The 12,810-nt window shown below is 39.6% G+C and overlaps 1 protein-coding gene across 1 annotated transcript in view; it reads left to right on the top strand.

Annotated features, from left to right (window-relative positions):
- The window catches only part of LOC129408156 (dynein axonemal heavy chain 7-like), a 95,642-nt gene extending 83,354 nt beyond the window's left edge, over positions 1 to 12,288 (top strand). Inside the window, exon 61 of the mRNA XM_055151134.1 lies at positions 11,993 to 12,288. Coding sequence (XP_055007109.1) covers positions 11,993 to 12,288 — 296 coding nt within the window. The remainder of the gene's footprint in view (positions 1 to 11,992) is intronic.
- Positions 12,289 to 12,810: the final 522 nt, after the last annotated feature.

Below are 12,810 nucleotides of genomic sequence, written 5' to 3'. Positions count from 1 at the left end.
TTTCTCGTACCACTTACTAATTTGGCAACAAAACCCAGCCCTACTTGGTACAGTTAAAGTTAAAACCACACTCTCCGTGGACAAAGTTTATGCTATGCTGTGGAAACTTACAGCTGAGGACAACATTTCCATGGAAACAAGCAGGAGAGAATCTCCTTTCAGGAAAATAAGAGTCAGGTTTGTGGAGATGCAAGCCTGCTCACAGCAAGGATGCAGGTTTTCCGGTGCAGTAACATCCAACAAACATCCAACATGAAACAAATTGTTTTGTTTTATTAGATTTTTTTGGGCAGAAGTTAAATACTGAGCTGTTACAATTAGACCACCATATTTTTCGGACTATAAGTTGCACTTTTTTTCATGGTTTAGGTGGTCGTGCTATTATACTCTGGTGTGACTTATATATTAAAATTTTCACAGTGACAGCCTTGAGAGGGCGCTCTAGGGTTGTTTGTCAGTATCTGCTGCTCCTATTACTCCTGTACTACTGTCGCTGGCTCTACTGCGCATGTCTCCTCCAGAAAGAGCCTCTGTCCTGTCTGTATCATGTCAGCACCATTACTACTGTACTCCTGAAAATTTGAATTTAAGTGACTTCAGTGACACCAAAACCATCCTGCTGGGATTCAGAAAGGCCAGAATAATTCTAACTGATACTGAGTCTGATGACAGCTACACAGAAGAGGAAGCGGCGCTCTGTTTACCTCTGGAGGTTGCAGAGTTGCTCAGAAGTGACACCGAGGATGAAGAATTCAGTGGATTTAATGATTTGGAGTGAGATGGAGAGTTTGGTAAACTTGTTCTGTTCTGTTGTTTATGTTATAGTTATCTGAAGAACTGTTCATATGTGACATTATCAGTCTGTTGTTCTCTCTTCTATTGTTTTTACTATAACTTGCCGGTTCCTGGTCTCTGATTTCATAAAATTAATTTACCCAAAAAAGTGTGACTTATATATGTTTTTTTCTTCTTCATTACGCATTTTTTGGCTGGTCGGCATATACTCCGGTGTGACTTATACTCCAAAAAATACAGTATATTCTGTTCTGTAGAGCTTTTCTACAGTGAGCTGGCATGTCCTCCAAATTCAGAGATTTCAAATTTCCATATGGGGACAAGTAAGACTGCCTTATATTTGAAAATATGCCTAATCAAGTAGTATGAGATCATATACATTGATAAATCCAGTGATATTTTTTCATACGCCTGGGTTCCCAAGAAAAGAAAATTATTCCTGTCAAACATCCTGCAATAGTTTGGTAAGAAATATGGTATAAAGTGAAGTTAATGAGGATCTTGATGTCAGAAATCCTCCTAAACTACAACACAAAACTGCCTACATAACCAGGGGTGCCAATGTTTCATAAAAGGTTAACATAGCATCACACCGCTTGACAGATTTACGATATTTTATATGTATTTTCAATTCAGAGGAACTATTTCAAGTGGTAATAGCCCCAATTTCCTTCCTACTAAATAAATAAAAGCATCTCAAACATCCTGCATCATTTCCTTTTAATATAAACCTATAAATCAGAATATGTACCAGTTTTAACCATTATCGCTCATTTATTCTACAAACGAGTCTTATTTTATCCCACGAAACCATGAAAGTGTCAGATTCTCCGAGACGTTATTAAAATCTTGCAGCATTACGGCATCGGGCGCGCTGACTGCACAGGTGTGAAAGCGCCTTTGTTCTTATGGGTCCCCGTGGTGCGTTCATGGCGCTGAGGCCGGTGGGACGCGGGAGAACTCGGCTCCAGTGAGCACACAAATTGCAAAGCACATTAAAAGTGTGGCTGTGGCTCATTTGGCTTTCAGCTCCGTCCATGGCTCACAGGTTATGCTAATGGTTATAGCCGCCCGGGCCAAAGAGAGAGAAAATATTCAGAAAGACAGGAGCAGGTACTTTCTGTTGTAACTGTGTCAGCATCAGTGCAGGTTTTTATTGTTTTAGTCATTTTAACCATAAAATAGACATTTGGACGTTGTTAAATAGATAGAAAACGGTGGTTATAGAATGTGCAATCTTTGTGTTTCTACTTATAAATAATTAATGCAACGCTGTGGAAAAATCCAGCCAAGCAATAACATCTCCACAGAGTCAGGCTGGTGGCAGATCCAGGAAAGTTCCAAATGTTATTGCTTTGGCCGACTTTGAATTACATGTGTTTTATTTAAAAATACATTGAAAACTAGGAGAGTGCAAAAATATCAAAATATCGATATATCATGTTGTTTAATGTGATGATACAGCATCGATATCGTGGACTGCTGTATCGATATAGTGTTTTTTGGTGTATTTTACTAAATTATTTTGTTACAGAGCTACAGTTTTGTTGTTTATTTAGAGCAGGGGTGTCAAACTCAAATGCACAAAAGGCCAAAATTAAAAACTGGGACTAAGTTATGGGCCAAACTAAATACTTATTGAAAAATGTCATCATCTGCATGTTTTCTCTTCTTTTGAGATATGTAATGTTAAACCTTTTCTTATTAAAATAAATGTTTAAGAATAGTTTTGCTTAAACACTGAATCCAGAACAAGCAGAATATAGAATAATAAAAAAAATTTAAGTAAATAATGTCTATAGTCTATCTGTAGATAGCAGGCCAGCTCCAGTACATATTTGATATGATCTTGTGGGCCAGATATAATTATATCGTGGGCCAAATTTGGTCCCCGGGCCTGAGTTTGACATGTCAGATTTTCACTGTTTTGATGATTACAATGTTTGTGTTTCATATGAACATGGCACAAGAAGTTGCCCTGATTCATCAGCCAGTTTCACTTCGTGGAGACCGTCTGACCTCACAGCATTAGGATTCGTTCACTCGTCGGTAAGCTGGTATTTACTTTTTTTTTTATTTAACCAATTTCTGTGTCCTGATGTATGTAATGCACTGCTAACGGGGCTAACTGGTATATTAAGCTTTTCCCAAATCCCGTAGGAAGAAGGGCAATAACGTCTTTCCCCTTGATAAAACTCACCAAACTTTCTCTTTGTTCCAGCTTTAAATCCTCAATTGCAAGAATCGTTGCCAGCACATTAGCTCTTTGCTGATTGGCTGGTGACCAAACTTGCACTTCTGGTGTTCTTGCAAACCGTCTAGTGTATTCTGATTCCTGACCTAGTCGCTGGAGAGAAATGAAATTGAGCAGAGGTTAACAAGAAGTGGTTTAACAAAGACTTTTAGTGTCACAACCATGATTTATCCTGTATTTTTTATTGAACCATACCGACATATATCGAACCGAAAGCTCACTTTATCAAGATGTGTATCATATCGTGGCCTATGTATCGAGGCATGTATCGTATCGCCAACTTCTTAATGATACACAAACACGCTTTTACTCCTCCTGGTGTCATCACCTGCTTGTCTCCATGGATACAGACATGTGCTCGACTTTACACCAGAAAACTAAACTCTAAATTTAACTCATTAAGTCTGTTGCACTGTATACCAGTGATTTGTGCTTCGATCTGATACCAAGTAATACTGGAAAGTATCGATCCAGTACCAATACCAATGTGTTTTGTATTAAACTGCACTGAAACTCCTCTTTATTTAAAAAAAGAAAAGTATAATTGTCATAATTTCTGCCCCACATCAGCTTGAACTGAGCTAAAAACAAAAAAAAACAAAAAAACAACAAAAAAACAGTGTGCAGATAAAGTAAATATTAAGTAAGTCTATATGAAATTGTAAGTGTTGTTAATTTTGCAAGAGCATGAACACTTTTAAAAACCTTATTCAGTGTCAGTGTCTTGATTTTTTTGTTTTATTTATCCGCCCTTCACTCCGTAAGTTGCACAAGTCCGTTACAAATGCAGTATCTCCTCTAGCGCCCCCATCTGTGCTAATTACCCCTCTTCAGATAGTAGCACGTAAGTAAAGTCCCCGTTGTCTCCGTGGTGATGTCCGTGTCCTCTCCGGGCTGAGCTGGAGAGGATTTTTATTTAAGACCAGATGAAAGGAGCAGGTAAGTCTGTGTGATGTGCTGTTTGAAGCCAATGCACACGGACCGTTTCAAAGACATCTGGAGACCCAATGGCCACTGGCACCACCGTTTCCATGGCGCCCACATCCTGCACTCTCCTCCACTCTGGTAATTTTTTTTTTCTTCATTTTTATAAAAGTAATAAAAACAGGCTGGAGAATAGCAGGCACAAGGATTCATTTGGCCTGATGAGAGCCTTGTGTGGACCATGTGGGCGAATGCACTCTCATCTTAGGTTTATATGGCCGAGTTGAACCTGCATATCCGATCTTTTCATGAGAATATGGGACTAAAATATTGTACACTGTAATACGGCTATCCGCAGTCACCCCAGCAAGGAATGTACTTATGGATAAAACGGACTGTTCTTTGTTGGTCGTGTACTTAAAGCAAATGGAAAGTGTTTGTTTGATCTTTGAATTTAATCTCAACTCATAAAAGTAATTATTTCTAAATGCATTATGTTTGGCTTTAGCATACATGACTCCAGAAGGGTCTAGAATCGAACTATAGAGCATGAAAAACCTAAAAACAAGTAATAAAAACAGGCACAAGGATTAATTTGTCCTGATGAGAGCCTTGTGTGGACCGTGTGGGCGATTGCACTCTCGTCCTGGGTTCATTTGCTCCAGTGGAACCTGCAGACACAGTCGACTTGAACTGATCTAAACTTTAAATATTTCTGCAGATAAACGGAAATACAAACAAAACTGCATTTTCAGTAGTTCTATTTTTGCGTGAATATTTATCTGATGGTATTAAAAGTAATAATAATGCATCAGAACAGTGTGATATGGGCCTTTTAATTTGAACTCTTCAATCAAAACCCGTAACTTAAGATGTTGTGGAGGTTTGAGGAGCTTAAGTCCGCAGGTTTGGAGCATGATCTTTTAAACTTTCATGCATTAGTCTCACGTAGAGGTTTTCCAGACGCTCAAAGTCGCTGTAAAATTTGGTGCAGTATTCATTCACTCCATATCTGGTGGTGGTAAACCTGTAATGTAGCCAGAGCTGTCCTGGGGCAGACTGATAAAACTGTCTGCCAATCTGCATCTGCCCCTCTGACCACCACCGACACTCACACACACTCCACTTTCATACCAGGCAATGTGGTTGAAGTGTCTTGCCTAAGGACACAGTAACAGTTTTTGTGACTGGCGCCCCCTGTGTCCCTGTGTCCCAGAAGTCTCTCCCATCCAAGTCCTAAACAGACCCGGCCGAGCTGAGCTTCTGAGATCTAACGAGATCAGGCTTTGACAAGTGGTTACATGCTGCCATTCCGACATACCGCCACTCCGACAATGAGCCGTCAATGTCGGAGTGGCCATTTTTTATCCAATGTCCCTGCACTCCGACATTTTTCTTTTTCCTTGGTCCGGGTAGCGGCACTTTAGTTTCTTTTTTCGCCATTCCAGCATACAAGGTAATTATTAAGTTGCAGCGGTGTTCTTTTTGGGACAATATTTTCACAGACTGGTGGCGTAGGAGGTGTGGTGCACGCAGCGTATGGGAGAAGATACGGTCTATGCAGCATGGTTTAGTCCTGGTTAAATCCTGGTTTAAGTCCTGATTTAGTCCTGGTTGTAGTTCTGGTTGTAGTTCTGGTTGTAGTTCTGCTTTAGAGACACAGCCCACACGGGAGGAGGCATGGCCCACGTAGCGTATGAGAGAAGACACTGTGCACGCTGTGTACGGGTGGAGGTGCCTTCCACGCGGCGTATACAAGAAAAAAAAAAGGTGATGCTCCAAACTATGAGTACGTTGTCAGAATGGCAACAAAAAGGTGTCGGAATTGCAGCATCAAATAGTGTTGGAATGGAGGGTTGACACAATGGCGAAATGTCGAGGTGGGGGTCTGTCCGAGTATGTTGGAATAAGGGTTGTACCCCTAGACAGGCCACAATCATTACATGTTTAGCATCAAATGAAAATGAGTTATAAAAAAAAGTTATCACTCAACGTAGCAGTCGAATTGAGAAGGCCAGAACTGATGGTTAAATGACTTTTAATCTTTTCCTTGCCGTGTCGTAGAAGCAACGTAAGTGCTAGACAAGAACAAAATAACAGAAATTACTATAAGATTATGGCATCACTACCTCATTACATTACATTTAACATTAATTCTATACAAATAACAAGAAGCTCAAATATACATTCACAAATAAAACACTTGTTTCCCTGTCGACTGTTGCTATCTTTAGTTTTTTTTTATATAACTTTTCACCGTTGTTTTTGTTTTTCGCCGTTAACGTTGCTGTGTTTACTTAGCGTCTTTACTTTGCGTCTTCACTTCCGCTCACACAGGAAGTTACCAAAATAAAAGCGTAACCTTCATGGACTGTATGTTAATGTATATAAGAACTAACTTGACCTTTACACTCGTACAATACGTGAAAAAGAGTCACCCATCGATACTCAAAAAACACATACATGCTACATTTATATATAAAAATGCCGCGATTTAATCCTTGTATTCTTTGATTACATATAAATAAAGGAAATTAACCATGAATTTTCAATGCATAGACATGAATTCAAGTTTTTAAACACAAAATGCCAACGCAAAGGAGTACAAACATCTTTCAACAAACCAGAACACATTTTCCTTGTGGTACCTACTATTGTCACGTATAACAGACCATTTAACAACTAATCCAAAAATATTCAGACTCTCCAAAGATGTCCGTCACTCTTAACTCAGTCATAGAGACACTCTGCAGCACCTTTTTTGGACACTTTTTGACTTTAAGAAGATTGACTTGCTACGAAGAGCCATTTTTCATACACTCTGAGCGGACTTCATTCATCCCTAATACCGAGGTGTAGACTTTGTTTCAAGGAGATGGTGCACTTGGACTGATGGATAGCTTTCAAGCCCCAGACACATGAATATTGCTTCTGTATTTCCTCATGCAGAGAGAAGAGGGCGCGCCGAAAATGACACCCCGTAGTCCCATGGAATATTCACAGATAGGAGAGGAGCAGATGAGGCTCCAGTGCCAAATCTCAGCTCATTTCCATAAAGAAGTGAGGCGGTAAAAAGGTGAGAGGGAAGATGCAGGGATGTGAGGTTGTTTACATTGAAGTTTGAATTGTAAAAGTAACATAATATTGATAATACCGAGTTTATCAGGTGAGATTAAAATACATATATGTACAAAACTATGCCGTTAAAATAGTCCCATAATACACACACACGAAAAAACATGCATTTGGGTGTATTGTATTACTTCACACGCGTAGATATTAACTGCGAGCGAGCAAATTATCTCTGAAATCTTTGACCTACAACCACTAGGGGGCAGATGAACCCTCAAAAAGACAACAAGATTTATCGAAGTTGTTTTCTGCCTGCACGAGATTCATTTCTGCTCTCTGTCTGGTTCAGTCCCGTATTAGTCCTGGTTTAGTCCTGGTTCAGTCCTGGGTTTAGTTCTGATTTAGTCCTGGTTTAGTCCTTGTTTAGTCCTGGTTTAGTCCTTGTTTGGTCCTGGTTTTGTCTTGATTTAGTCCTGATTTAGTCCTGGTTTAGTCCTGATTTAGTCCTGATTTAGTCCTGGTTTAGTCCTTGTTTAGTCCTTGTTTAGTCCTGGTTTAGTCCTGATTTAGTCCTGGTTTAGTCCTGATTTAGTCCTGATTTAGTCCTGATTTAGTCCTGGTTTAGTCCTGGTTTAGTCCTGGTTCAGTCCATATGCGAAAAAGTCCGGCATCGTAGTTTAAGTCACAGAAACACAAAATCAAAAACTGAAAAAAACGAATCGTTATCCATTTTTTCATTTTGGTTTTAGAGACAAATAATGAAGAAAATAGTTGTTTTTCTTTTTCTTATTTTTACAAATAAACAAAAAAACAAATGAACGAATGATACACAGATTCAGAAATCCACCTCACATGCAAGCGAACTGAAAACACCTAAACACCTTTGAAAGAGCAGAAAAGAATCTCACGCGAATAGAAATGCATCAGAGTGCGTCTGCCCCCAGTGGTTGTTTTGTGCGCAGGTCACGGATTTCTTAATCTGCTCGCTTGCTGTAAATATTTGCGTGTGTGTAATACAAAACACCCGAATGCATGTTTTATCGTGCATGTGTATTATGGGACTATTTTGATGCTAAATGAAACAAGACTACAAACTCTTGTGAGCTTTAAAGTCATGTTATAATGCTGTCAGTGCATCAAAAACAGACCTGGAGTTGTGTTTTGTTTCATTCACACATGTTTACGTAATCCTTTATTTTTAGTCTGTTTTTATCTCCAAACTCAAAATGCTCTGTTCCACCTTGTGATGTCATGTGTTTTCGCGTTAACAGCTCCTTTTAATTTTAGTTCAGTGGAGATTGCCAATTTTAGAGCTGAAATCACCCAAATGATTCTAGTGAAGGTGTATGGAGTTTAAATACACAGTAGAGCACTTTCTGACATTACAAAATGGAATGGAGCATTCTGAGCTTTGGAGATGTAAACAGACAGATAATAAAGGATTACTCAAACATGTATGAATGAAACAAAACACAACTATATGTATGTTTCTGACGAGGTAACAACATTCTAACATGGCTTAAAGCTCACAAGAGTCAATTTTACATAATATAGGACCTTTCGAATCTTCACGTGGGATCCCGAGCTTGAATACATTGATATTACATAGTTTAAAGCCATGTATTCAACCTATTCAAATTCAGTCTTTAAATGCCTGCGCTGTGATAATGATTCACTGTTGCAACTCCGGAAGGGAACAGCTGAAAGGAGGCTTAATCACATGCATTTTGTCTTCTGAATAGCTGAATGGTCTGCTGTGTTGTGCCTTTGTTCTCCACAGAACCTATAATTTCTGTGACGAACTTGATGATTATCAACTGTGTGGTTTCTTTCAGCATGTTTTAAAAATCCAGAACTAATGTGTTTTATTCTTAAGAATTCTTTTTGCTATTAACACTGATGATTAAGTTAGTAGTATTATAAGGCTACATTCAGACTGCAGGGCTTAACGCTCAATTCCAATTTTTTTGTGATATCCGATGTTTTTGCGAGGTCGTTTGCATTTTTTATTAAATGTGACTTGTATGTGATCCCCTGTGTGAACATTAAACGGCCCGAAAGTGTCCTGCATGAGCACTGGAGGACACGATGACGTCAACCGCAGCGAGCGTGCTCTGTGTTTATGGAAGTTGTCCAAACATGGACGCGAGCATTGAGCACCTGGTGATTTTAAAGTTTCTCTCGTACTGGAGCCAGAACATGAACAACTTACTTGTTTAAAGGAGGAGATTGAGAAGGAGAAGGACGAGGTTTTTGGCTGTGGTGTTTTGTAGGACAGCGGCAGCGACGTCTATTGAAAGGAACATGTGGATGTGAAGACGTAGCCAAGAGTGGTGAGTGGTGATGTGCTTCGCTTCAGTGACATGGAGTTCATTAACAATTTTCGCCTACTTCAGCGCAGAATAGTGACGTTTGTGGCTTGTTGATAACGTGTAGATGGATGAATGCGCTTTGGCCGTTCACACTGAAGTCGCATGTCAAAAGATCGGATATGTATCGGTTTCAGGAGCACATATCCAAGTGGCCTGGGTCGCATTTGAAAAAATTGGATCTGTGTCGTTCAGACTGTCATTAAAAGATCAGATACAGGTCACATAGAGGCCAAAAAATCGGATTTGGGTCACTTCAGTGACAAATGTCTTTCTAATGATATAACCTTGCAATGGAAGATACAAAAGAAAGAAAAAAAATATATATAAAAAATTCAAAAAGACACTAAAACTACAATTTTTTTATTAAAAATAAATCAAAAAGTAAAAATATCTCTGGAAAGGTTATGCCAGTAAACAAAGCCATTTTGAACGAAAGTCAATGGGACAAAAATGCACCAAAGGACAGTACAAGGTGTGAGTATTTTGATGATAAACTGTTCAATTAAAGTGATCTTGAAAAAAAAAAAAAAAAACAGAAATTAAAAATCACAAAATACACAAACTGGCCAATTTTGGTGCTATATGGTGCCAAAGTTATGCAAAAAAGAAAAGTTGTGATGTACAGAAATTTACGTAGGGGTGTAGGAGGGTTAAAGATGCAATATGTGAATTCAGTCACCTGCTTCTGTCTGTGGAGATATTATTGTTTTGGAATGTTGCACAGTTGGACTTTAACCTTAACTATCTTGCCTTTACGTGCATTGTTATTGTGAGCGGGCTTGCCAAATCCATGTATCATTCATTCATTCATTTTTCAATATAAAACCAAAAATAAGAAAATGAAAAAAACAACAGTTTTCTTCATTATTTGTCTCCAAAACCAAAATGAAAAAATTGATAGATTGGATTAGTTTTTTCAATTTTCGATTTTGTGTTTACATGAAAAAAAGGATAACAGCCCTTTCCCTTTCCGTGGCTACGATGCCGGACTTTTGCACTGCATAACCAGGACTGATCCAGGTCCGCGACCACACCAGGACCACACCGGGACCAGACCAGGACCAGACCGGGACCACAGTGGGATCAAAGCGGGACCAGAGCGGGAACAGAGCGTACTCTGAGTTTTGACTCCAAGCCTCCGCGGAGTCCGATCCTCAACTTTGAGCTCCAGCCCTACCGTGGGCTCTGAGCCTCCGGTCTGGTCCCAGTCTGGTCCTGGTCTGGTCCCGACCTGGTCTCGGTCTCGGTCTCGGTTTGGTCCCGGTCTGGTCCCAGACCTGGATCAGTCCTGGTTCAGTCTGTATGCAGTGCAAAAGTTCGGTCACAGAAGTCACATAAACGGGAAACGTCCGTTTTTTCCATTTTTTATTTAAACACAAAATCGAAAACTGAAAAAAACTAATCGTTATCTGTTTTTTCATTTTGGTTTTGGAGACAAATAATGAAGAAAATAGTTTTGTTTTTTTTTGTTTTCTTATTTTTGGTTTTATATTGAAAAACGACTGAACATATGATACACGGATTTTGCCACTCCACAGATCTGCCTTGTAACTTGGCCTGGTGGTGTCAGCTGAATGTGGACCCTTTAAAAGAACAAGCAAATACAATCCATGCTGTTTTACTTGCTTTATCTTCTGCACTGGCATACCTTTTTTTCAGACACCCCACAATTTGCATCCTCATAGATTAGAGTTCCTCCCAAGAAAAAAACAAAACAAAACTCCAATACCCTTTCTGAGTGAAGTAGATCAGACAAAACAAAATAAAGGAAAACAACACGGAGAAATACAAAGTCAAACGGCTGGAGGCGCAGAACAGTCTCATGAGCGGAGCCGCACCAGGTTCAGGTTTGAGGTCAGGTTTTTCATTGTGTCTCATTCCGCGCTCAGAACAGGACCACCCAGCCCTCCATTCACCGCCCCAGATATTAGTCTGTGTCGGACGTGATTTGATTTCCCTCTTTTCAGAAAATAGACATGCCCGGAGACAGTTGCACCTTTTGGTTTCTGACGAGGTTAATCTGAGGTAAAATAAAACATGAAAATATTCAAATTTGAAGTGATTTGATTTGAGTTCTAAGGATGATTGTGTTGTGTTTCTGTTTGGCTGAGAGTTATAAACACATTAGGTAAGTCTGTCTGGTGGATAAGGTTTTCAAAAATATATTTATACTCCGATACTAACTGATACAAAATTAGTATTGATCCTGGATACTCATTTGAACAAGTATCATTATTGAAATTACAATTTGTAACCTTTTCTGAATGATGTTACACTATTTTATCTCTGGTATATCTGAACTAGAAGATGAAGATCTAATAAAATGTGTAAATTCTTATCTTGCTGGAACAGAGTAGGACATGTGTAAACACATGAACACATTAGGATATTGTCAGGCTTTGCTTGGCCGCACATTGGATTACACACCAAACTTAATTCAGTTGAAGGTATATTTACTTTGTATTGACAGGCTAAACGTAACTGACACTGTGTAACTACACACTGAAACATAATGAATCAGTTCTGTCTGTTTCGTGACTATTGATTTTCTCTTGAATAAATACATATTTTGCAGCTGAAATAAAGCCGACTTTCACCTCAGTGCACGCGCCCTCAGAGCTCCATCAGGCTCCACAGTTGAGCAGACACAAAATCAATGGCATTAACCTGTTTGCAGTAAAACCTACAGTGAGTGTTGAGGTCAATGACTTGTTTTGGGCTCTTCAGGAGAGGAGAGTGTTTGTGGAGGAGTGTGGAGGAGTGTGGAAGAGTGTGGAAGTATGCGGCTGCTCCGCGGCTCTGGCTCGGCCAATGCAAATCTCCACATTGACCCAAGGTCAGTCAATCAGAGGGACGCAGGGCCCCGCCTGAAGGGCCCACGCCGCACCATTATATCAATCTGTCTGCCTTCAAAAGCAATTCCAGCACGTCAATAGTGTGCTATTGTGGAGCGCAGACGTGGCCACGAGGCCCAATCGATGCTCATATATTCTTCTGTAGATACTCTTTGTCTCGACTGCACTATTTACCAGGCACAGGCTTTTCTCCCCAAGCAGCTCCTATTCACTGTTGGACAGGCCAAAGTGACCAGGCTGACAGTGGCCTGGCACAGAATGGATTTACTCACAAACCCCTCAAAATTTATAAGACATATTTGGGCAAAGCCTAATTCATCATTCGGTCAATTTGTCTTTGACAAAGTTGATGCTGGTAAGTACATACTAACTACTGCCACACCTGCCCCAAAACATGATTTCCTTCCCTCATATATTATTATTTACAGCACAATGGTTACTTGGTAAACGTTTAACAGATGAATCACCTCTACTTCTACTGCCCATGTCCAACCAGTTAGTAAAATCATAAACTTCACCAAATTCAACATTATGTGTT

This window comes from Boleophthalmus pectinirostris, unplaced genomic scaffold (genome assembly GCF_026225935.1).
Source record: "Boleophthalmus pectinirostris isolate CB_2022bp ecotype Guang Dong unplaced genomic scaffold, ASM2622593v1 HiC_scaffold_1, whole genome shotgun sequence".
NCBI classification, from domain to species: Eukaryota; Metazoa; Chordata; class Actinopteri; order Gobiiformes; family Gobiidae; genus Boleophthalmus; species Boleophthalmus pectinirostris.
This window is presented reverse-complemented; position numbering and strand designations above follow the sequence as displayed.